General features: G+C 42.7%; 1 protein-coding gene across 4 annotated transcripts in view; it reads left to right on the forward strand.

Moving 5' to 3' along the window:
* CACNB2 (calcium voltage-gated channel auxiliary subunit beta 2) overlaps window positions 1–24,294 on the forward strand; it is a 318,482-nt gene that overhangs the window by 278,914 nt on the left and 15,274 nt on the right. For 2 of the 4 annotated variants that reach the window (XM_016213276.2, XM_016213277.2), the window contains exons 5-10: window positions 799–935; window positions 4,625–4,701; window positions 9,479–9,612; window positions 13,202–13,282; window positions 13,744–13,802; window positions 21,016–21,125. In XM_016213276.2, the coding sequence (XP_016068762.2) occupies window positions 799–935; window positions 4,625–4,701; window positions 9,479–9,612; window positions 13,202–13,282; window positions 13,744–13,802; window positions 21,016–21,125 (598 nt within the window). Of the gene's footprint in view, window positions 1–798; window positions 936–4,624; window positions 4,702–9,478; window positions 9,613–10,246; window positions 10,309–13,201; window positions 13,283–13,743; window positions 13,803–21,015; window positions 21,126–24,294 lie in introns of all 4 variants that reach the window. The other 2 variants (XM_016213278.2, XM_016213279.2) reach the window with 1 other exon arrangement.

Consider the following 24,294-nt stretch of genomic DNA (forward strand, 5'->3'; position numbering starts at 1 on the left):
CAGTTGAGGGAAATCACACCAAAACCATAAAGGTTTAGGGTAAAATATTCCATCCCCAGGAGGGACATTTTCAACATCAGTAGATGTAGAGAAATCATCTGTGAACACCATACTGCAGTAATTATGAACATGTTGCGCAAAGGTAAATTTTACTCTGCTGCAGAATATTTCAGGTAGATTTCAGTATCTCTCAGTCTTAGTAATTCTGATTCATCTCATTCTGTAAGAGGAAGACTGTAACGCTCTCTAGTTCTTAATGGTCTCTGGTTAGGAAGGGCAGTTAATCTTTTTTTGTGGTTGTTAACCCTCTCCCAAGGATATGTTTTCCATGGATTTTTAGAGCGAGTAGAAGGGAGGAAAGGAGGGGAAGAGAGAGAGAGAGACATCTATGTGAGCGAGACACATGGACTGGTTGCCTCCCCCACGCACCCCAACCAGGGCCGGGGATCGAACCTGCAACCCAGGTCTGTGCCCTTGACTGGGAATCAAACCTGAGGCCCTTTGGTGGGCTGGCCGACGCTCTAACCACTGAGCAACACCCGCCAGGGCAGAAAGTGCAGTTAATCTTTGACCAAGGAGATTTAACCCACTCACAGTGACAGCCGCCGCTGTGAGGGAATCCAGACTAGTCTTAAGTCTTAGCCAAATTCTTTGTGTTAACTGAAAATACTTCACTTTGACACGCTCCACCCACGAACCTAAGGGTGTTTTGAATTGTGATAGTCAGGCACCGGTCATTGTAACTGCCATATTACAGCTTCCGTGCACTGATCTCAACAAATCTGATGTTGTGTTTAGAAATTTAACAATGACTGGTGGATAGGGCGGCTGGTTAAAGAAGGCTGTGAAATCGGATTCATTCCAAGCCCGGTGAAACTAGAGAATATGCGCCTGCAGCATGAACAGAGAGCCAAGCAAGGGAAATTCTACTCCAGGTAGGAGAAGAACATCAAGTGTTTGTGTACAGATTACACCGTCATTCACGCGCTTCCTTTGTGAATTCCACAGTCTTTGTGACATGTTATCGAGGGGACCAGTGATAGGGTTTATTGATAGTACCCCAAGTCCTGTGTTTTAAAAAGTTCATCCCAGCGTCTCATTTTCATCTGATTTGGGAGAGAATCAAGTTATTTATTATCACTAATGAAAAGAGCTACGGTCATAGAATATTAAATTCAGGCCTCAGTGCAGAGGAAATTCTCAAGTCCTGATCTTTCACTGAAAATATTCTGACGCTGAGCAAACGTGGTGACTGATCGTATCTGCGGCTGCCTGATGGCAGGGAGACGTTTTAGAGGCCCAGACATCATTGGCAGGGAGCCGCCCTGTGGCCTGTTAGATTTCATTTTCACTTGAGAAAATCAATTCAGTTCTCCCTACTGCTAAGCACTTAAAGGGAAACTCTGTATGAAACCAGTTAAAATTGCCCTTGCAGGTAGTGATTAAATGAGTTATGTAATAGGCTGGGGCATTCTGGTGGTCGTTGGCTCCTCACTAAAAGAATCACTAGAAGGGTTACTGGAACAGAGTGACTTTGAAATTGAACCCCATGCAGCCAGGTCCAGGAACAGGACACTCTTCTCCTCGTGTGAAAAAGTGTGACGTGGGCAAGTCCTTTCTTCAGTGTGACTAGCGAGGCTCCTGTTTTCTCTGGCTTATATTTTTTTTATTTATAGACCGGTGCAAATTCTTTGTCAATGATAATGTTTTAGTGTGAGCAAGAATTTTTTTCCCAAGTGACCACAAACAAGTAAAATAGAAGATGCTTTTTGCTGTGAAACATCCATCTTCCTTAACTAGTATTTCATAAGTGTCAGGCTCTTTCAGTTCAGATGGATTCCTCCCTTTTTTGAGTCCTCTACCCTGAATTTGAGTTTTATGAATCCCTCAGTTTGTGAGATGCATTTAGTCATAAAAAAGTAAGAGGCATAGAGATAAACAAAGCACATGGACCTTACCTATGGGGCAGAGGAGATCTGACACTATCCATTCTATTTCTAGTGTTCTACTGGCTTTAGTGTGTATTTTTCTATTCTCCGTATTGACAATGGTATCTTAATACTAGTTCATAAAATCTTATAATGTGTCAAACGTTCATTCTCCCGGGACACAGGCATGGCTGATATCAGTTTGGTAGTACTATATGTAGTTTGTTGAGATTTTAAGTTATCTCAGCTGGAGGATGTTTTGTTTGGGTTTTAGTTTGTTAAGAATAATTCAGCATTTTCCAGAGTTTTCCTGTTAAATCACTTGAGAAAAGGGTTCCATGGTCAAATGGTTTAGGATACTACGAAGTTATTTTAGGATTTTTCAGTGCCTTTAAAATGTTAATGTGCCCTGTTAGTCTGGACAGTGGGATGGGGATATTTTTCATGCATATATTTGAATTATCTTATGAAAACTTTTCTCGGCCCCCCGTCTTAGGAATAGTGTTTTGTAGAATACTTTGTGGGAAATCTGGAATGGGACTTTGCAGAGATACACTTATGTATCTTTCTTTGCTTCTTCATATACAAACTGAGGGGGGAAAAAGCTACTTGTAAAGCAGTAGGAAGGGAGAAGTTTTTGCAAAACTGGTGAAGGAAGCGCAGTTTCCTGTGCTTCCCACCGGGGCATCCCTGGTCTAGTGTTAGGGATCAGTTCAGCATTAAAAGAAGTTATGAGAACAGTATGTGTGTTAGAGCCTCCACTTCACAGATGAGGAAACAGGCCTAGAGAAGTTAGGGAACTTGACCAAGGCCACAGAACTGGAAAGGGGTGGAATCAGGATGGAAACCGATCAGTTGGCCGTGGCCTGACCTCAGATGACCACGGTGCTGCACTGAGTCAGGTGGCCAGGACCTGACTCAGCAAGCACAGCACACACCCTGTTACTGTTGCCAGCTCTCAGTGTTCACTCTAATACATATATTGTTTGCTATCGCATTTTTTTCTTTAAAGTCCTATATAGTCTCTGCATTTGGGGAGGGTAACATCACATAACTTAGTCTAGGGAACTGGGTTACCTTTCATATCGCCATAAAAATGCTTTTTGCTTTAATTTTCTTGATTTCATTTTGTCCTCTTTCCCTAAGCTTTTTCCTAAATATGTGAAAATATTTTTACTTACTTTCAGAGGTTTTTACATTTGTCTTCTAACATTTTAAATAGTTTTGGTTTGAAGACATAACCAGAATTCAGCAGTATTTTAAAACTCTAATATATAAATTATAAAATCCGACTGACATCAAAGGCAGCAGAATTGCGGCACTGCTCAAGAAAGTGGCATTTTTGTAGAATTAAAAGTTAGGGACAAATTTGCATTTTGAACATTTTGACTATTTGCAATGTCTTTCGCAGTTTTACACAATTCAAACAGTATTTTGACTTTTATTAAAATTGAAAGAGAATTTAAAACAAATCCATGCCTGAACTGAAGTTAGACTTGGTACTTTAGAAAAAGGAAAAGGAAATTTTGGAAAAAAATGTTTTGGTCCAGGTAATGGATATTGTATAACTACCAGAGAGTGTGTCTATAAATACCACTTCTTATTCATTTTACATGCTGTCTGGTATCCTTGCTAAATGTACTGCAGTATCTTTTTAAGAGGCCTTATGTTAGTTGCTTAAAGTTTTGTTAAAAATCTCAGTAGAGTAGCAATAAAACTCAGCCTGCTGCTGGTATTTTAGTGGAACTTGCATCTTTGTATTATTGTTTACATAAGTAAATACTGCCCTTTGTTACACAGACACTGTAGCAAATTATTTCAATGAGACCCTAGCTTGGCTGTGATAATAAACTGTAGGCAATAAGACTGTCCTCCTGAAATTCCCTGCCACTCTTTTAAGATATTCCTTCCCATCTCTATTCGTGAGGGCCGTTTTGCAATGTGTTATGTAGCTGGGACCCTGGTATGACACATAAATGCTGCTGTCCTAAGGTTAACTGCAAACCTTCTAAGACACAGAATCACGTCTTACGTACAGCTTCAGAGTTGGGTAGTTCTGAAGTCTGTGCCCTTCAGGTCATCCCTAAACTAACCAAGCTGAATCCTCCACGTTAGCCGCGCTTGAGAAATGTCCTGGATGCGATCTGACCTGAGGGCTCAGTCACACGTGTAACACTCTGTTCGCCCTGTTCCTTCGTGCGCCTTTAAAGGTTAGCAAGTTGTGGAACTGCTGTGTTTTTCTTTTCCAGGTCGCTCATGAAAACTTGAGTCCTTTCCATCTTAGTGTATCAAAAGTAATCAAGCTAAGACAAAGGAGCAGGAACCAAATAAAAAGGAAACAATAAGTTTACGTTGCTTGGGAGAGTCTCTAAGATAAAAGCAGCAAAGGAAATCTCTGCTGTTTTCTACCCGTGATCCTGGCAGAGAATTTGAGGGCTGCAGAAACTGCCTGAGTTGTCTTCCATTCTCCCGGGGCCTTTTACAATGAAACCTTGAATCTGGAACAGAGACCATTACATGGCTGTTTGCGGCACTCCTGGAAGCTCCGCTGGGAAATTACTACCTGCCTCCTTGTAGGGAAGACAGATTTAAAGTCCCATAAACACACAATGAGCAATCATGTTTACTGAGCAATATAAATGTTTTAATGTCTGAAATAAGTGTCAGATTTAATATAAATTTTTGCTTTACTCCAGTAAATCAGGAGGAAATTCATCATCCAGTTTGGGTGACATAGTACCTAGTTCCAGAAAATCTACACCTCCATCATCTGGTAAGTAGGGGATAAGCGCTGGACAATTGCACACTGATTTCATGCTCTCCTCGGCCTTACCTGGTTGTATGATTGTACATACACTGAATCTCTGTGCGAACCCTGGACATGTTAAAAGGGATCAGAGACAATGCCCATATACTGTTAGCAAGAATCTGGGGAATTTTTTTCTGGCTTTGGGGGAAAAAGGGAAATATGTCGATGGGTTCACTGTCAGTTGCTCAAGTGCTCGAAGTGATGAACGTGTGTCACTTTGTATTCCTAGTCTCCGCCCTGGTGCCCAGCATCCTGCCACGCCCATTAACAGCCACAGTGCAATGAAATGTAGGCCTCAGTGTTAAGTAAAAAGAGAAGAAGCGTTAGAACTTTGGAAAGGTGAAGAAAGGGAAATAAAATGCGGGAGTTACAAGCCTGACATGAGCTATATTCAGAAGGCCCTGTGGAACGTGTGGCAGATATATAGAAGCATCAAAAAAAACACACAGATAAAAATACTTATGGAAGGAGTGACTACTGTTTTTTGGGTTTTATTTATAAAGAAGTGGATTCCTGCTTAGGGTTGCTAGATAAAATAAAGGACACTCAGTGAAAGTTGAATTTCACGTAAACAGAATAATTTTTTTAGTGTAAGTAAATATTGCTTGAGATATACTAAAAAAATTATTGGTTATCTGAAATTCAAACTTAACTGAATTTTTATTTGCTAAATGTGGCAGCTCTACCATTCTGTGTAGAACTTGGGATTCTATAGAAACAGGAGACTAATTGGTCAAACTGCATGAAAGCCCATCATCAGAGTCTTAGTTTGCTAAGAGATGCAATTGAAAGTCACAGTAATATTATAAGGGTTCACACACAGAACATTTGAGCAAAATGACTCCTTATCTGATTTCTAGGAAGAGGTCAAATACAGAGAACTGCACATTGATGAAGTTCAGGAGCTAGTTGCACTATGACTATTGTGTCTTAAGAACAGGACTCCTCTATGACTCATCACCAAACCCAGTCCAGATGCTGGTGGCTTTTAGAGACCAGCCAAGGGCTTCTTAGTAAAAACTGTAAGACTTTTTACATGAGCAAGATCTGAACACAGTAAGAAATAAGTCATTGTAGGATTCATATTGATTTCAAAAACCACGTACTTATAATTTAGAGCAATTCTGAGTTGCTCAAAATTAAGTAAAATAGTATGTTTGAAAGGAAAATTGAAACTTTTTAGGTAGTACATGGGGCTTATGTCTTTCCTTGACCAGTGGGGAGTAGATATTTCCTGAAGACACAGGAAAGGAGGCTTATCTGAGCTTTTTCTCAAACGTGAGGTTGGAGGGGTTACAGTGTAAACCTTACTCACTTCCTGTGTATGTGAAAGGCTGTCAGGAGACCCCAGAGGCTGGAGACGAGGCTCCTGAGATGGGAAAGTGCTCGTCCCATTGTGATAAAGCAGCAGCTCCTCCCACAGTGTCAGCCCAACGTCTGTAGACCAGGGAGGCTCTTCTGTTCCCTCCAACCAGGACTGCAGATGCAGGACTTCGGAATGACTTATTCTGAGTACCTAGAGTAGAAAATACTTCTGTCTGAGTGGATCGGAGGCATTAGCCAACTACAAAATTTATTGCAGGCATGTCAGAATCCTGGTATAATTTTTGTTATAGCCCAACTTCTCTAAAAGAAAACCCCTGAAAGTTCTACGGAGAGGGTCCCCCACCCACCTCAAGGGATGGCTTCGAAGCCATCAAATGCGGATTGGCCTACAATTGTAATGGTCACCTTTGTTTCCCAGAGGCCCTGCCTACAGTTCTCCTCACCATGGTTAGACCAAAGACAATAAGCATCTGCCTAAACGAAACATATTTATTAGGCAGTTCTGAAGGATTTGGAAAAGGAAATATTGCCACTTCACACCTGGGAAATGGCCTAGTAGCCAGTTGTACAGTGTGCACCCACGGTGTTACCCCAGTGCGCCGCTCAGCTTGACCCAAGTGCCTTAGGTTAAACTAAAACTAAATCTCAAAAAATGTTCCCAAAGCTCTCTATCAATAAAAATAAAAACATGCTAGTGAGGAGGAATAAAAGAAACTAATTTCAGATTTGTGGAAGCGGTTTTTCCCTAGTAAACGCCAATGTTCGCCAAGGTTTGCAAATGTAAGTATGAAAGTAAAAGGGGTAACGTTTCTCAGCGTAAGGAGAACCATCTAGTGAATAAAGTCTGTAGAACTATGGAAAGAATTGAACATGCTTCTTAACTGTTAGTAAGTCTCTTTAAGGTGTTTTGAAAGTGGCCAAATGCTTTAGAATATTTTTTTTCAGAATGAACCTGGATGCCTTTAGATTTAAGAACCAAAAGTCAGAATTAGTAAATGACTGGGGGTTTTGAGTCCTTGTGAGTAAATACAGGTAAATTTCAAACCTGACACAGGCTGTGTGTGTGGGTAGCCAGTAGCTTGGCAGTGTCACAGCAAAACTTTTTGGGCATTTCCACTCTTCCTTTAAAAAGTGAAAAAAAAAAAAAAAATCCAACTGCTGATCACAACAGGTCATAATCAATGGACCGATCATAAGTCCAGTTGATGGACTTGGCTCTCCTAGGGCTCTGTCGACTCTGACATGCAAACAGATCTCAATTTCAGGAAGGCTCTCAGGGGGCACTGTCCCTTTAAAGTGAACTTTATAAGCCCAATAGAAGGTGAGAAAGGTAAAATTAAACAGAAATTTACCATCAGAAGGGAAACTTATCAGAAGGGAAATTTACCATCAGAAGGGAAACTTAAACTAGATGTTGGTTAAGACATAGTATAGGAATAGTGAAAAAGTGTCCCAGATCCTCTCTGTCATATCTGGGACACCGGTGACATGCCTACTAGGAAGGCTTCAAGGAGAACCATTAGAGGGTGCTATAGAAGTCAGCATGGACCCCACCCCCGGGCCCGTTTGATAATGTTTCCATTGCACACTCTGGGCCCAACCTCTTCATTCATCCATATGCATCCGTGACAAAGAGAAAGACATATTTACTAAGTCTCACTGAATTCCTGGAATGGATTCAGTCCGTTCTTGCCTTCACTGGAGAGAGAGTCACAGCTCGCCTGATGCCAGCAGTAGCTGATGTTTGCAGCACTGCACAGACAATGCCAGGTTTCACAAGTCATCACAGGCTTTTGACCTAATCAAATGAAAAGGAACAATTAAACGAGAGAGCCTCCTTTTCAAAAGGCTGAGTCACCTAATATCCATAGTAATTTCAAAACTGAAAAATAACGTGCCGCCTGTCGGATGGTCTCCTGTCATTTGAGAGGTTGGCGTCAGCTGCCGGGAGCACTGAGTCAGCTTGTGCATCACGGGGAGGCAGCGGCTCTGCAGCACCGAGCTGTCCGATATTTCGAGGGTGTAATCTGTTCCTTAAATCGGAACGTACTGTGGTCTCTGGTAGAGGTACCATGTAATGTGATGCTTTCCTGGCTGAGTAGATTTTTTTTTCTTCTGTGGGACTTCATTTAAACCACAGAAGCAGCTTCTCGAGAGCTCAGCCCTGTGACATCTTCTGCATCCTGACTCTGGGGTCCCGGCCCCCTGGGGAGCAGAGGGAACAGGAAGAGCCCACCGGCTGTGAGAAGGGGCCTCACCTGCAGGGGCGCAGCCTGCAGGGTGGGAAGGGACTCCCACAGGCAGGAGAACTAAGTTGAGTCCTGGCTCTGCTGAGTTTTTGCCAAGAACAAGTCCCTTAAACACTTGAAGAGTTTATCTTTTAAAGCTTAAAAATAAGAGGGTTGAAGATAATCTTTAAAATCCTTCCCAGCTCGGACTCTACAGTCCATAAAATTCTCTAGTCATTGCACCTGGCAGCGTTCTGTAAACTTCAAAATGAGATGAAGTTTTGTTTATTTGGCACTTAATTTTTAAGTGATATATTTTCAGGGTGAAAGATTTTTAAAAGTGAAGGCATGTCAAACCACAAACCTAAACCTCTCCTTCTCGAGATAAGGAGACCAGTGGCATATTCTCTGGAGTCCGTGTGCCCTTCCACGCTGCCCCTTGTATTAAATCCAGGGGCTATATAGAAGTCGTTGGAAGTCCCCTTATGTCCCTTTATTAGACTCATGTGATTTGGAAACCGCTGGACCCGTTTCCCAAGCAGCCTTCCATCAGGCCTGCCCTCAATCGGTGCACGTGCCATCTTGAAATGATTTTGATCCTGCCCTCCTGGAACCGTTCCTGAGCCGTTTCCCTTGTGTATGACTTGTTTGTTGGTCTGAATTTAGGATTTTCTATTCTCACTTTCCGTTAAATGCCTGTTTCAGTTTGAGTGAACCTTCCCGCATCGCTCCGTTTTCACACAAAACCAAGCAAGATCAGAAATCCGAGGTGCCCTGTGATAACGGTTCCCAGTGAAGTTGCTTATTACCTAAAAGGCGGTTTAAGATATTGTAAGAAATGAAGTGAATTGTTCTGTACCGTTATGTACATACATGGATATGGAAAGTATCGGTATTATATTTGAAACTACAAATTTAAAATGTTGTTTCAAAAATATTTTTTGAAATCTGGCGTAAAGTTGATCAAGCAAACAGATGCCATGAGGGCCACTTTCAGTTCTGTTAGATTTAATTACAGTGTATTCTTAACGTGCTTTACCTTTAAGTTTTACTTTGTTTACTGTGCTGAGCACTCATTATAGATCTTTTACTATGGTTAATTTTATTTGCCTTCATTTTATTTTTTTATAACCTCTTTTTCCTCTCCTGTCTACCTGATGATTTTTGAATTGTTTGTCTGTATATAGCTATAGACATAGATGCTACTGGCTTAGATGCAGAAGAAAATGATATTCCAGCAAACCACCGCTCCCCTAAGCCCAGTGCAAACAGTGTAACGTCACCCCACTCCAAAGAGAAAAGAATGCCCTTCTTTAAGAAGGTAACATGAACTTCCGAGCTCCCATCTGTCCGCCTGCTCGACTGCACTGCGTCACATTCTAGTCCTGTTGACTGTCTGCGTCCTTTGATAAGCCAATAACATGCATGCTCTGTTATTCTTTGTTTCTTTTCCATGCTGCTGTAGCTAAGCAGAAGCAGAAATCGGTAAGTCTACGTTGACATAAGCTGTGTTTATCCTGCCACTGGCATCATTAGCATTCAATCCCACAGTTTTATGAAATACAGGCATTTCTGTCCTAAGTAAAAGAACCCACCAAACAGCTAATTGAGTCCATGCATTGCAGACCAACTAAATCCAGTGAGTGACCTGTGAAAGCACCATTACAGTACTTATCCTTTTTGATGGAATAATATCTACCACCAAGGGAACCTGTTAAACATCGAAGGATATCGAGCACTGACAACGCCACATAATGCACCTCTATTGTGCATGCTGATTCTGTCTGTCTTTGTCTCTTTTTTTCCCCCCTGGAAATTTAACTTATAATCAAGCATATTAAAACCATTATTAGATTCTGATTTTTGATATTCAGATACATAGCTTGTTCTTAAAAAAAAAAAAAAAAAGTATTCAAGTCTTAATTTAGTCAGTATTTAAACTTCTAATCCATTAGGTGCAAAATCTGCAGATGAGCAAGACCAGTGGAAAACTGCAGGCTTGTTTTGGCGGTTTACTGTGAGTTTTTCCTATTGTCCTGTATAAACGCTCTCCCAATGTCCTCGCCTCCTCCGTCAGCCAGGTTTCAGCACCTCACAGCTGGACAGTGGGGCCGTGGCCGTGCGTGGACCTTTGCCACTGGCCAGCCAGGATGCTGCACAGGGATGCGCCCGTCCCCTGACTGAAAACTGGACAGTCCTGAGCTCCCTTTACTCCAGGCGAAGTCTGGCTCCTTTCAGCATTTTGTAGCTCTGACGCATTATTTTTTAAGGAGGTCTCCCCACCAATTTCCATTCCTTCCCTTCTTTTACATGCCACTTTCTCCGGCCTACTGTGCTGTCTTTATAGTCATACTTCCTAATGTCACCAGGTCCTACACAGCCACGGGTATCTCATGACACATAGATGTTGAGGAAAACCTACTCTGCCCTAAACTCTCCACGTCCCACACTCTCCTCCTCTGCACACAAGTATTTGGCTCTGTGGTAGGACTCTAAGGTCATCAATGAGGTGTCAGATACTGAACTGTGAAGTTGTTTTTTAAATAAATTATGGTTACATTAATAATGGAAGACCTTAGCGCTCCAGGCAAAAATTAAAACACCTGGATTTTTTTGTGTTAACACAGAAGCCCCAGCCTGTCTCTCTGGTCCGATCTTCTTGTCACAGCGAAGGTGACTAGTGGTACAGAAGCCTAAAAAGTCAATATTGCCAGGCTCCTCTGGGCTCTAAAGAGCAGTAACATGAACTAAAACCATCATAATCACGATGAGATTTTTTTGAAGTTTTAAAATCCCAAAACTTTAAAAACGTGTATCACAATTTTCCCACTGAGGAATTCAAACAACATTAAGGTTAGCAGGAAAGGGTAGATAAAAGTGATGAGCACCGAGTAACAATATTCCATCAAATAAGGTAATTTCTGTAGCTACCTTATTGATTACGAAGCTGACTGATTACCAGCATCGGGTAACCCTTTGCTAGCTGGCAGTCACTGACCGAAGGAAACGAAGACCTGTCAAACACCGGGCCCCTTTATGCTTAAAGGCTCGAAATAAAATTTCTTGGTAGCCATTACTGAAATGCATGCAACTTATATTCCTAATTACACTGGTGGAAAGGGCATTCTCATACTTCATAAAGACGTGGCTTCTAAACATTTTCAGAATGATCCCAGGTGGTATAACTATAAGAATTTAATAAATATGCTTCTGATGCCTCCGGCACTGGTAGTCATTCTTACGTTATTGATTATGTGGTCAGCTTCAGTGCAGAGGTCAAACACAGAAACCAGCCTGAGAGTCAGTGACGAGAGTGCTCTCTGTGTTTTAGGTGGCTTCTAGAGTGGTGCTTGTGTGGCATTTGTGCTGTCACTGTATTATGTTTGTCTTGTTTTTTTTTCTGTTTAAAAGTATTCTACCTTTTATTGCTGCTTTTTAAATTAATTTTGAATACTAGGTAAAATTTTAAGCAGTAAAATTTGACAGCACAATCATAGTAATATTTTCTCCTTTCTGATTATATTTATCTGTGACATTAGCGATAACTTAAATAGAAGCTTGAGAATTTGAAATGGTTTTTAATCCTCCCCCCCTTAAGCAAGTTAAATTTAATTAAATTCAGAAAGTTTGCAATAAGCAATTTTAAGCAACAATGAGATGTTCTGAAGCAACAGGCTGATGCACAAATTATATTCACATTTGCAAATCTCTTTATCAAATTCTTAAAATAGTTTAAAGAATATTTTTCTGTTGGTCTGTGTGACTAAAAGAAATTCTTAAATTCTTAAAATATTTTTTTCCAGATGCTCCTTAATGCAGAAAGATTCATATAACAATAATTTGTTTACCTCAGGCCTATAGCCATATATCTCTCTTCTGCATTACAAAATGTCATTTTCAGGATTAGTGTAATGTTTTTTACTATTAAAATAGCCAATTTTAATATCAGACAAATTAGCGGCTACCTAATGCTTTGGAAAAATTTTATTTTGATTATTTTATTTGAAGCAGTTAAGCTGAAAAGTTTTGGAAGTTTAGAAATTGCAACCAAATTAAGCTCCTCCCCCTTCTCTTCCAAAAGAAAGAAAAATTATTGGGGGAAGCCATGAATTAGCTATGTAGCAGAAACACTACTCAGTGCTCCTGAGAGCATTTTAGAGATGCAGGTCGATCATGAACTTTTTGAGGCTTGACTGTCACGCATTATCCACCTTTCCTCCGAGACACATAAACCTTGCTTTTTAAATTTCAAGACAGAGAAACCAGGAATCCAAAAACATTAATCACTAAGCTGTGAATAGGAATCCTGCTTACCGCTTGCTGAAACAAGCATGCCTGCCAAGTTAAACTCTTACGGTGACATAGGATTTTTCAAGTATTTGGTAATGAGAGTTAGTGTTTTGAAATTAGGTGTTATCCAGGTAAGACAAACACCTAGGACGCAAAGGTAATGAAACCTTTCTTTTCTCTGTACTTAACCATGTTAGGTCTGAAAGTGTGGCTCTTCAGACAACTCCAGTGCATCTGAAAAGCAATCTTAGCTTCCAGTCAAGCCTAAAGCACCTATTCTGCATGAGGCATGTTTCTATCCGTTCTACCAACTAGTTTTCATTCAGAAGCAGCACCTTCTGCTTTAGGAACTCATCTGTTAGTAGCATTTCTTAAGGAGAGAGAAAAAAAAAAAAAAGTAGATAATTCAATAACTTGAAAACTTTAGGCAAATAAACCCACCAGTCTTTGATTGGGTTTATTTAGAAAAGAGGCAAGTTAATAAAAAAATTTAAAAATGAAATGTCTGGAAAGCCAGTGCCTCGTCTCGTATTAAGAGTTCAGAAAGAACAGTTTTTACAAAAAATACTTTAAGTTCCTCCTGCCTGTTAACCGTCTGACGTCTTCTCCTCTCTCTGCAGACAGAGCACACGCCTCCCTATGATGTGGTCCCTTCCATGCGCCCTGTGGTCTTGGTGGGCCCCTCTCTGAAGGGGTACGAGGTAGGTGGCTGCCGTCCGGGCACTGAACCGCTTTGTGACGCCACCTCCCTCTCCTGCCTCTTGAATTTTGAACTTAAAGAGCTCCTACCGCAAAGCATGGTGTTCTTCTAGCTGTGGTGGACAATGCTTCCTGTTTTGTTCTGGTTTCTTTTCTTGGCTGTTGCTTTGGAGGTTTCCGCTAGCTACAGTTTACTCAGCCCGAGGGAAACAGTGTCAAATGGAGAGTGACCAAAACCACCTGAGTTGTCGTGTGTTGCCATTAAAACATCAGGATAAATTCAGGGAACTTGGGCTCTTTCATTGTCGTTGTATCGGAACTCAGAACAGGAGTGCGTGATCTCACATGCTGCTTCTTCCAAAGGGAAAGCCCGGGTTTTCAGGCGTTCTTAAGAGAGTCAAAATGTTTTATTGTAATAGTAATATTTTTATTGTCTTTTAACTTACTGCTTGCTCAATTACAGGTCACAGATATGATGCAAAAAGCGTTGTTTGATTTTTTAAAACACAGATTTGAAGGGCGGTGAGTATTTCAAAGTCCTGGGTATTGTGGATTTTGTCTTGAAGATGACAGAACGTGGGTGGGACAGGCATGTGATCCCAAGAGAAAACTACCCTCTGAAGTCTATGGGGTGATAGGAAATAAGATCCATCCAATTCAATCTGATTCCATAAATATTTGTCATATTTGCTCGGCACATCCTCAAACCTGCATAATCCATCTCACTGTTCCTGCACCTGCTTCCATAGGCCAGACTTGGCCAAATGCTTGCTGACTGGCCCCACCCCAAATTCATGGTCAACGGGCCCTCATTGCTGCCCAGAAAGCATACTAAACATCCCTCTTCCATTTACTTTTTCACTCTTCTCAAAGACTTTCACACCAGCTCCTCTCTCCTCAGACCTCTAACATTGCCTGCTCATCTCACCGTCCCTCGTGAATTTGCTTCCTAGTTCATCGAGAAAATAGAGGCTAACAGGGGAACTTCCAGGAGTTGCCACCTATTCCCATTTGCATGTTTGCCTGAGTGCTCTGCTTTTCTCTCATTGCTGTTAGCAATGGCCAACCCACCCGCTTGGGTCCGAGACCCCATTCCCCACCCCCACCCCAACGAGCCATAGCAACCCTGGCCTCTCTCATCGCTATTTCTCATTCTAGTGGAAACACGATAAGAATCTAAAACGTAGTTATTTCTTCCTTCAGCCAAAAAGTTGACCTCATTTCCCCTCTAGCTGTCCCATTTTTCTCCTTTTATAGCAAAGCGCCTTGAACAAGTTGTGTGTACGTGCTCACTTCTCATACCCGGAGCCTATTCCAGTTATGTGTCCGTCACTCAACCAAAACTAGTCACGTCAGATCACTGGTTGTGTCAGAGACGCTCGTCCTGCTAATTCCAGAGTGAATCTGCAGTCTTCCTCTTAACACACCGTCCTCTTTGACATCCTTTGCTTGGTTCTGGAACCACACTTCCCTGGTTTTCTTTGTCTCACTAGCTCCTTTGTCTCCGTTGCTGGCTCTTCCTAGTCAACTAGACACCTTGGAAAGCCCAGGGCTCAGTCCCTTGGTCTTCTCGCTCTTCTGTCTACACCTCTTTGGTGATTTTATTTGATGTCAGACTTTTAAATAGCATTCCCTCCTTGGCCTCTCCTCTTAATTTCAGACCCATATATCCAGCTGCCTGTTCAGCATCACCACTGAGATGTCGGAGGCCCTTCTCACACTTCACCTCCCACCCTGCCTCTCATGGTCTTCCTTTTCTCAGTGGATAGTTTCTTCATCTTTTAGTCCAAACATCCTTCAGTCCCAGGTCATTGAATCATCCTTCACTGCTTTCCCTCTCCCATCTCACACCCAAGTACTATTATCTGTCTATATCTTCAAAACATATCAAGACTCTCTGCACATTTCTCACATCCTCGGCTTTTGGTCTGAGACGTGATCGCCCCCTCCCTGGATGACTGCCGTAAACAGCCTCCTTGCTTCCGTCACTGCTCCCTTAAAGTCTGTCGCCAATTGAACAACCTCAACTGCCATGTTCAGCTGTGAGCTCAATCTTATCACTCCTTTGTTCAGATCTATCCAGTGTCTTGTCTTTTTGCTCAGCATGAAAACCAGAGTTCTTACAGTGGCCTAAAAGGCCCTCCGTGGCCTGCCCATCCCCACCCCCACCCCTCTTACCTTTGACTTTCTTACTACTTTCCCCCTTGCTCTTCCTGCTCCTGCCGCAGTGGTTTCCAGGTTATTCCATGAGTGTTCCAGACAACCAGATACATGCCTGTCTCAGGGCCTTTGCACTTGAAGTTCCCTGTACTAGGAATACCTTTCCCTCGGATATTCTTCTCAGTATGTATGCGCACACACCTTCTCATCATTGGTTGATCCTTGTATGTGCCCTGACCAGGGATCGAACCCGCGGCCTTGCTATATTGGGACGATGCTCTAACCAACTGAGCTACCCGGCCGGGGCTGAGAAATGCAGAGGTGTTGAAGCCACTCACTGTCTTTGCCTATAAGGAACTCGTGGGTAAACCATAAATTGAGACCTCGAGCAGTAAAATGTAAAGGAAGTGAAAGGGCAGCCCGGCGGATGTGTGTCCAAGGTACACCGAGGAAGGACTGACACTGATTTAGGGAGGTCGGCATCCGGGAGGGGCTTTTAAATGGAACCTATGATTTCACCACCGAGTGAATTAGGAAGAGAAAGGGCGTGTCCCCAGAGGGTGAAGATGGTGTGACACAGCATCCTACTCGAGGCAAGCTACCCGGGCAGTCCTCAAGTCAAGTCTAGGCAGAGGGTGGCTGGTAGCAAAGCCAGGGCATGTCTGACGTGTCATGTTAATCATCTTAACCATTTCCTCTCCTCCCCTCTCCCTTCAACTTGCTCCTATAAATGTTTACTGAGCATATTCTCCGTGCCAGGCATTATGAGGAGAAAAGCAGACAGGACCTTGGCTTCATGGCACTTAGAGTCTATTGAGAGGCAGCCTTGAAACAGATAAGCAGTGGGCGCCGTAGGAGAGGGTCAGCCCGCTCCTAACAGGAGTCTAGGGGGAAACTTCAGAGTACAGGGCCGGTGGATGTGTCCGTATTGTTAACGAGATAAATGTCCTGCCTCTCTTTTCCACTTGCCTTTTCTTCTACCGTCCTCACAATACAAGTACAATAGATGGCATCTGTAGGTTTCACTGCTCTTTTAGATTTCTTAATATAGTACTTTCTCCCTCGACCACACCCGCTTGCACAGCCATTTCTAATTTACTTTTGGCAGGAGAGGCAAGGACAGAGAGAGAAACATTCATAGGAAGACAGTATGGTTAGTAATCAAGCAAAGGACTGAGAGAGACAGAAAAGGAAAACAGAATTCAAGGTATAAAAAGACTATATGATCAAAGTCTACCTAACCAAATGCTCCTAATTACATGTTTTTGTTTCCCATTGCTTTATGCAATATATTTTATTTTGTGCCAGGAAACACAGCTTGGCCCTGGGCCTTTGGCTTGGTCCACAGCTGTCAGGCTCTGGCCAAGTATAAAAGGCATGCCTCTAATCGGGCCCGTTTAGCTTTCACTTCTTTATTCTTGGCTCTGTCATTTATCACAATTTGGAATTGTCCACATGAGTGTGCACACCGAGAAAATTCTGCTAGACGAGGCACGATGCTTTCCGTGACTGAGGTAACTCACTGCCCTTTCCTAAATGCCACAGCGGGGGAAATGAGATGGAATCTCCTGATTTACCACTGCTGTTTAAACCTGAGTACGTTTGGAATTTGGAAGATAGATTCCAGCCATAGGGTGTATCTTGGACCCGTGTTCTAAAGTATCAGCCATCCAGATTGATTTCATTGAAGAAATACATAAACAAAATATCTGCATGTTGTACCAATCTTTTGTTTCTGGCCAGAGTAATTTCCATTTAATGGACCTGCCTTGGCTCATCTTGACTCAGAGCTGGAGTTCAACTTTCTAGGCCTGTGATCGCCAATGAAAGATCCTCGAAGTAATAGAGTCCATAAGGCAGAATTTCAAAAACCATACAAAAATCTAAACTTTTTTACTCATGGCAAGCAAGATATTCAGAGTAACTGATTCGTTAAGTGTTTCTGCTTTTGGCAAGCCAAGATAGCAGTAGAGGGTGGAAAGTCACCAAAAGCATCGGGTGTGTCTGATTCCAAATAGACATGTAATTCTAAAAGGAAAAAGTGAATTATTAATTAACTACCTATTAAATAAACTAATTTTTTTAATTAAAGCCCAAGAAGGAGAAAAATATGAAATGAACTGTTGGTCATGAAAAGATTCCAGAGAGGAACTCTTTTCTGTTCTTAAACCTTTCCGTTCCTCTGCTGCAGCCCTGGAGAGTTATCAGAATTGGGGTCCTAGCTGTTGAAATAGCATTTAAGTGTGTCAGGCCAAAGAAGAGATGACAAATCGCCATCCTTTCTGTTGTGTGCAATAGACTAGCCCATTTAATTGCATGACCTGTGTCATGTAAACAAAGCAATTTCCCAATTCACCTGGTAGGACAATGACAGGTAAATTATCAAGGAAATCAGGCACAAGGAGGAAAGCTAGCATTAGCGGTGAATTTAGTTGTCCTCCCAGTGTTTTGAAAATGTCAGCTCTTAGCACTGAGGTGTCTAGAATTCATACCGGATTGCTGTAGGGATATGTACACATTGCCTCTTGTGTGAAGGGATCTTATTGAAAATCAATAATCCTGGGTAACATTACATCACTTTATCTTGTGGGGAATTTACTTGGATGTGAGACAACGCCTAAACTAGCGGGTGTCTACCTTGGTTGCATGTTAGAATCACCTACTGTGTTTTAAAAATAAAACAAAATAAAAAACGGGCTTATATTCCACAGGTGACAAAGTGGAACCAAATCTCTAGGGTGGGACCTAATGTTACTTTAAAAGCTTATATGGCAATTTTGATGCACCAGGTGAGTTGAGAACCACCCCTACACTGAATTGTCCCCAGAATTTTGCCTTTAGGATTTTCAAGGTTTTTTTCCTAGTGGAAACTCAAGTATGACACTTTCCAAAGCATAACTTGAGTTGAAATAGTGTGGTGGCCAGCCTCACACCGCGTACAAAGCTCACCACGGAAGCAGGTCAGTGGAAGCCCGGCTGGACGGTACCAGGTATGGACAGGAAAAAGCATGGGGCACAAAGAGGAAGATGTATTGTTACAGAAAGCTCTGTCCTTCTGCTGAACGGGTTTAGACCTGAGAGGCTCCTGTCTGTCTCGTCACTGCTGTGATTCCATTTCAGGGCGGCCTCGTTAGGCACAGGACCCAGATTCTGGTCATCAGCAGTGCTTGGGTCCCACGCAGCTGTACTAGTGTAATGCCCAGCACCTCAGGTACTCGCTCTTCCCTCTGCCTAGAACACCCTGCCCTCGGCATCCGCAGGGCTCGGGGCTGCCAGGGCCGGGGGAGAGGCAGGATTGACCACAGACGGCTAGCGCAGGGCAGTCTGGAGGTTAATGGAATTATTCTGCATCATGAATGTGATGGTGGATATGAAACTCCATGAACTGGCCCCGACTCATAAAGGATGGATTTTATGGTATATAGATAATTTTTCTTGCAAAATCCAGGAATCCCTTTCCACACTGTACTGAATGCACTGCTATCCAAACGGCAACCGATTTTAACCGCATTAGCTGTATCTTTTGGTCTGTACTCCTTGCCTCTGAATAACACACCCAGTTTGCTACTTGAGTTTCCAGTGTTGTGTCCCATGAAGAATATGTAGCGCTCGTGCATATCCTTCCTCTCTCACACACACCTGCACTCCAGTCCCCCACCAGTGAAGCAGAATTTTTGGCTGGCTCCATTTTTAATGTGTATTATAGCCATGTAAATAACACTTAAGTGGGCCATGTCATACATTGTAATTATTCTCATGTGTGTTTCCTTTGCAGTACTACGAGATGGATAATTTTACTTTTTACACTTGCTTAATTTTCTATATATTTGGCACTAATTCAGCCCCAAATTCTCCCCCAGTTGTCTAAACCTCCCCACAGTAGATTCGCATGCACCAGGTAGTCTCTCACCTCTGTCCTTTTGAATCTGTCTCTGGGAGAGCTCTGGCCTGCTCACATCTGGACAGTTTGTCTCTGTGCTGGTGTCTAGTTGCCGTTCTGGGACATCCTTTGTCGCTGTTCTTGGAATTGCTGTCATCTTTGCTTTAGGATTGGAGCTCCTTTTTCCTAGATCCCTTGGTCTCTTTCAGGGTTTTTCCTGTCATTTTAGTCAGCATCCTCTAACAGTTTCCCTAGAAAGAGTACATAAAAACTTTGAGCCTGAATGTCTAAAAATGTCTTTAGCCCTGGCCAGTGTGGCTCAGTTGGTTGGGCGGCGTCCTGTGTACCAAAACGTTGCCAGCTGGATTCCCCCATCAGGACACGTGCTGGGTTGTGGGTTCTATCTTCAGTCTGTGCACCCAGGAGGCAGCTGATCGATGTTTCTCTCTCTCTCCCCCTCTTCCTTCCTCTCTCTCTAAAAAATAAAAAAATAAATATGTCTTTAGTCAATCCTCCCATGTAGTTCATAGTTAAAATGGTAGTGGAAGTCTGATTGGAGTGATTTCCCCTCAGAATCTTTAAGGCGTTTTACTCCATGGGACCTGTTTTTTCCTCTGGAAGCTTTTAGATTTTGCTTTGTCCCCCGTGTCATGAAATTTACATGGATATGTCGTTCAACCTTTGTGATGGACCCTTTTGTTTGGAAAAACCAGACTCTTCATTTTAGAATTATTATTTTAGTTTCCTATTGTCTGTTTTCTTTACTCTCTTTTTTCTGCTCTGTCTAGGGTCCCCTGGTCAGAGGCCCTCTCTTACTGCCGTAGAGGCTAAGCCGGCACATAGGGAAAGGACGGTCACCTCGCCGCGGCGGAGGGGAGGCGGAGGGCTCTAACTCTGCAACACTTCTAACCGAACCTCCTATTTCTAGTCCCCCCTTCACCTTCTTCAAAGATACTGTGACCCTTCTTTTTCCCCACACCTTTTCCTACTGCCAGTTGGTATATTCAGCTGTCTCCAGTCTGAGTCATTTGCACTTTCTGGCTTCCAGATTCTGTTGTTCTCATTTCTACCCTATCTAAAATGACACCCCCCCCCCCAACCAATTAGTCTGTCACAACACCCTCTGTCCTCTTTACAGCTGTCATCTTAATCTTGAATTATTTTATTATTTTATTATTTATTGCTGACCTCTGCCACTGGACTCCTAGCTCTCTGAGGAAGGACCACGTTTGTCTTGACCTTATTTTCATGCCAATCACAGCAGCTTACTTAAGGGCGGGTCTCTAACACAGGGGCTGAGAATATGGGCTCAGGGGAGCCTGGGTTCACCTCCTAGCTTCCTCACTTTTAGTTAATATGTAACCTTGAATGAAGAGAATCTACCTGTGGCTCACTTTCTTCAGCAGAAGCGGTAAGATGGTAAACCTCTGTTAGAGTTGCTGGGATGACTGAATGAGTCCCAGCGATGAGATCATGCTTAGCACGTGCCTGGCACTCGGTAAGGGAACAATAAATGCTCAGTTAGGTAGTGCAGGGTTAAAAAAACAAAAACAAAAACAGTCAAGTGCCCTAACTTTTTCTGGTTTGAAAATATGGTCATATATATTTCATACTTGGATGAGTCTGAGGCATGTACTTCTGTTCCTTTTTATTCTGTTCATAACCTCAGGGTCTTCTGTGACTTTCCCCCAACAGGATATCCATCACAAGGGTCACCGCCGACATCTCGCTGGCCAAACGCTCCGTGTTAAACAACCCCAGCAAGCACGCGATCATAGAAAGGTCCAACACAAGGTCCAGCCTCGGTGAGTGTGCGCCGCGGGCGGTGCAGCCTCGGAGACCGCCCGCGCTGCCGATGGATCTGACTAGACGCTAATGCCGTGCGCCACCGAGCCCGGACGCAGCAGGCGGCGCTGCCAGCAGCTGCGGCTCCCGTGGCAGTGATTTCACGGCGTGAAGAATGTGTGATGATGGGTTTGAGTTAAAAATCCCACAGGCTGTCAGCACGAATGTTTTGGTGGCGGCTTGTTTTCACTTATGGGACCTTCGGTGTCGGCACACTCAGACAGTCCCTGGCTTCGCGTCAGCGGTACCGTAAGCAAGTCTGTTACCTCTTTACGGCCCAGTTTCCTCATCTAAAACAAAAGAGATGATATTAATGAATCTGTGTATCACTGTAAGGATTAAACACAGTATGTCCTCCGTAAAGGATGGCTGCTACCCCTAATTCCTTAATAGTTGAATTATATCAATAACTGTCTCACATCCAGGGTAGTGTAGTGTGTGTGTGTCTTGAGCTTGATGAAGATGAAGTCAGTTCCTGGTTGTTTCCCACCGGCTGATACCGTGTATCAGTATTTTATTTTTGTTTGTAAAACCAGTGTAAAGGTTTCAGTTGATGTGCTTACAGGGTTGTGTTTGGGTACTGTTCATTAACAGGTACTGATCTGATCGAATGACGCCCTGGGGCAGCTGTTTCCTCTCTTTGGCAGGTGCTTGGAGTTTTAGGTTAATCTCTGTTATTCATGGAACTCACTGGGTCATTAGGTTTCTGTTTTTATAAAGTACATTTTCTTGGGCTTATAAGAGATCTTTGATTTTATTTTTTTCTATTTGTATGTTAAATATATAAATCTTTTGAGAGACTGGGTTTTAACATAGAAGTTTTTAGTCTACTTTGAAGTATATTATGTAAACAATGAAGAGACTTTAAAATAATAAACTTTATCTGGTAGTCATGATAATGTCTAGAAGTTAGTTTTGTCGATCTAATAACCCTCAGCGAGTAAACTTCAGTAATTTAGCTTTAGAATGTACTGGTGAGGCGGAATGTGATCATACATTTTTATAGTGACTTCATTTCACAGCCTTACCCTCTGCAACCCTGAAAACTCTTCTTATACATTGTTGATGCTCATAGTTATTGTTATAAAATGGTCATTTCATTGATTCGACTGTTAACAGTCAAGTGATTCATTTATAGACTCATCAGTTGAATCAGTGGCATGACAAATTTGTTTCGATTGCCAAGACTCTTTGTAACTATTAGCTGTATATTATTTTTAAATGATTCATCCACTTCATATACTTTATTGAGCATACACTAGACAATGAATGTCAGGCAAAAGCCTGGGAATAAAAAGATGAATTAGATGAAGCCCCTGCCCCCAGGGATCTTGGTGTAGCATTAAGACAAATAAGTTAACAGCCCCCTGAAATAGAGGGTGGTAAGTGGGCTTGCACTGAACCAGTTGCTGCAGGAGGGAGTAAGCCCGTGGGAAAGGCTTTTCCAAAGAGATAAGCCAGAGCTGAGACTTTAAGCAAGATGGGGTTTAGCCAAGAAAAGAGGGAAAGGCATGAAGAGGAACAATAGGCTTCTAAAAAAACATAGATGCTTTACTTTGGTTGAGTGAATGGTTTTTAAGAGAGAGAGATATGCTGGGTAGCTCAGTTGGTTAGAGTCATCCCAGTACACCAAGGTTAAGGGTTCAATCCCTAGTCAGGGCCCATACAAGAGTCAACCAGTGGCCCTGGCCGGTGTGGTCCGGTGCTTAGAGCATCGGCCCGTGCACCAAAGGGTCTCAGGTTCAATTCTTGGTCAAGGGCATGTACCTGGGTTGCAGGTTCGCTCCCTGCTTCCAGTCAGGGTGCCTGTGGCAGACAACCAATAGGAAAGCAGTTGTGTCTCTCACATCGATGTTTCTCTCTCTCTCTCTCTCTCTCTCTCTCTTGCTCTCCCTCTTGCTCTCCCTGCCCCCCCCCTTCCTCCCTCCCACTCTCTCTGAAAAGCAATAGAAAAAATATCCTAGGGTAAGGATTAACAAAAACAAAAACAACCAAAAAACCCCCCAAAATACAAAAAAGAATCAACCAATGAATGTATCAATAAGATTAGTAAGTGGAGCCCGGCCGGGCATGGCTCAGTGGTTGAGCATCAACCTATGATCCAGGCGATCAAAGTTCGATTCCCGGTCAGGGCACATGCCTGGGTTGCGGGCTGGACCCCAGCAGGGGACATGCAGGAAGCAGCCAGTCAGTGACTCATCATTGATGTTTCTATCTCTCTCTCTCCCTCTCCCTTCCTCTCTCTAAAATCAATAAAGACATATTTTAAAAAAAAAAAATCAATAACTGGAACAACAAATTGATATTTCTCTCTTCCCCCACTCCCTCCTCCCTCTCTTTAAAAATCAATAAATTTAAAAAAAGTTTAAGAAAATATATAAATAAAAGAGAGAGGTGGGCTATAACACCAGAGATAGGAAGGAGAAGATACTTAAAAATGTGGAAGCTTATCCTTAAGACATTATGGAACTATGTAGTTTTGGGGCATTTATTCATCCCTTTAACAAATACTGGATTACCAACCACATGCTGGACATTACGCTAAGTGCCGGGGACACGGAAGTGATGGACACCAAGTACTAACTCCTACAGAGCTCTTGTTTCATGGGGAAGACAGCAAAGCTAACAGATATGGATGTAGACAGATATAGTCAGTCAGTCAGTGGTTGATGAGCCCCAGAAGCAGGCCAAGCGACAGAGAGTAAGCTGAGGAGGAGGGTGTGATTCTGTAAGAGAAGTCAGGGGAGGCCTCTCTGAGGAAGTGACATCTAGCAGAATGATTTATGTTGTGAATTCCGTAGTCTTGTGAGGAAAGAATATTCTGGGTAGAGGGAACTGTAAGTGCAAAGGCCCTGAGGCAGGAGGATGTCTAATATATTTATCCTGTAGGCCTTTTAGTGTGGATGTGACAGGAAGCTGTAGGTAAGCAGAGAGGTGACATGATGTTACTTGTTTTAGAAGGATCACTGCTCACAGCATTGTGGAAAACGTAATGGAACAGGGCGGTGGAAGTGAGGAAAAATTAGGATTCTGTTGAAGCAGCTTCCAAAATAGTGCACTCTGTGTGGAAACATAGGTATGTAATAAAACTGGAGCCTCAGACGAATCCCTGTATTAGCAGGGGGATGG

This window comes from Miniopterus natalensis, chromosome 1 (assembly GCF_054644295.1).
Source record: "Miniopterus natalensis isolate mMinNat1 chromosome 1, mMinNat1.hap1, whole genome shotgun sequence".
In the NCBI taxonomy this organism is placed as follows: domain Eukaryota; kingdom Metazoa; phylum Chordata; class Mammalia; order Chiroptera; family Miniopteridae; genus Miniopterus; species Miniopterus natalensis.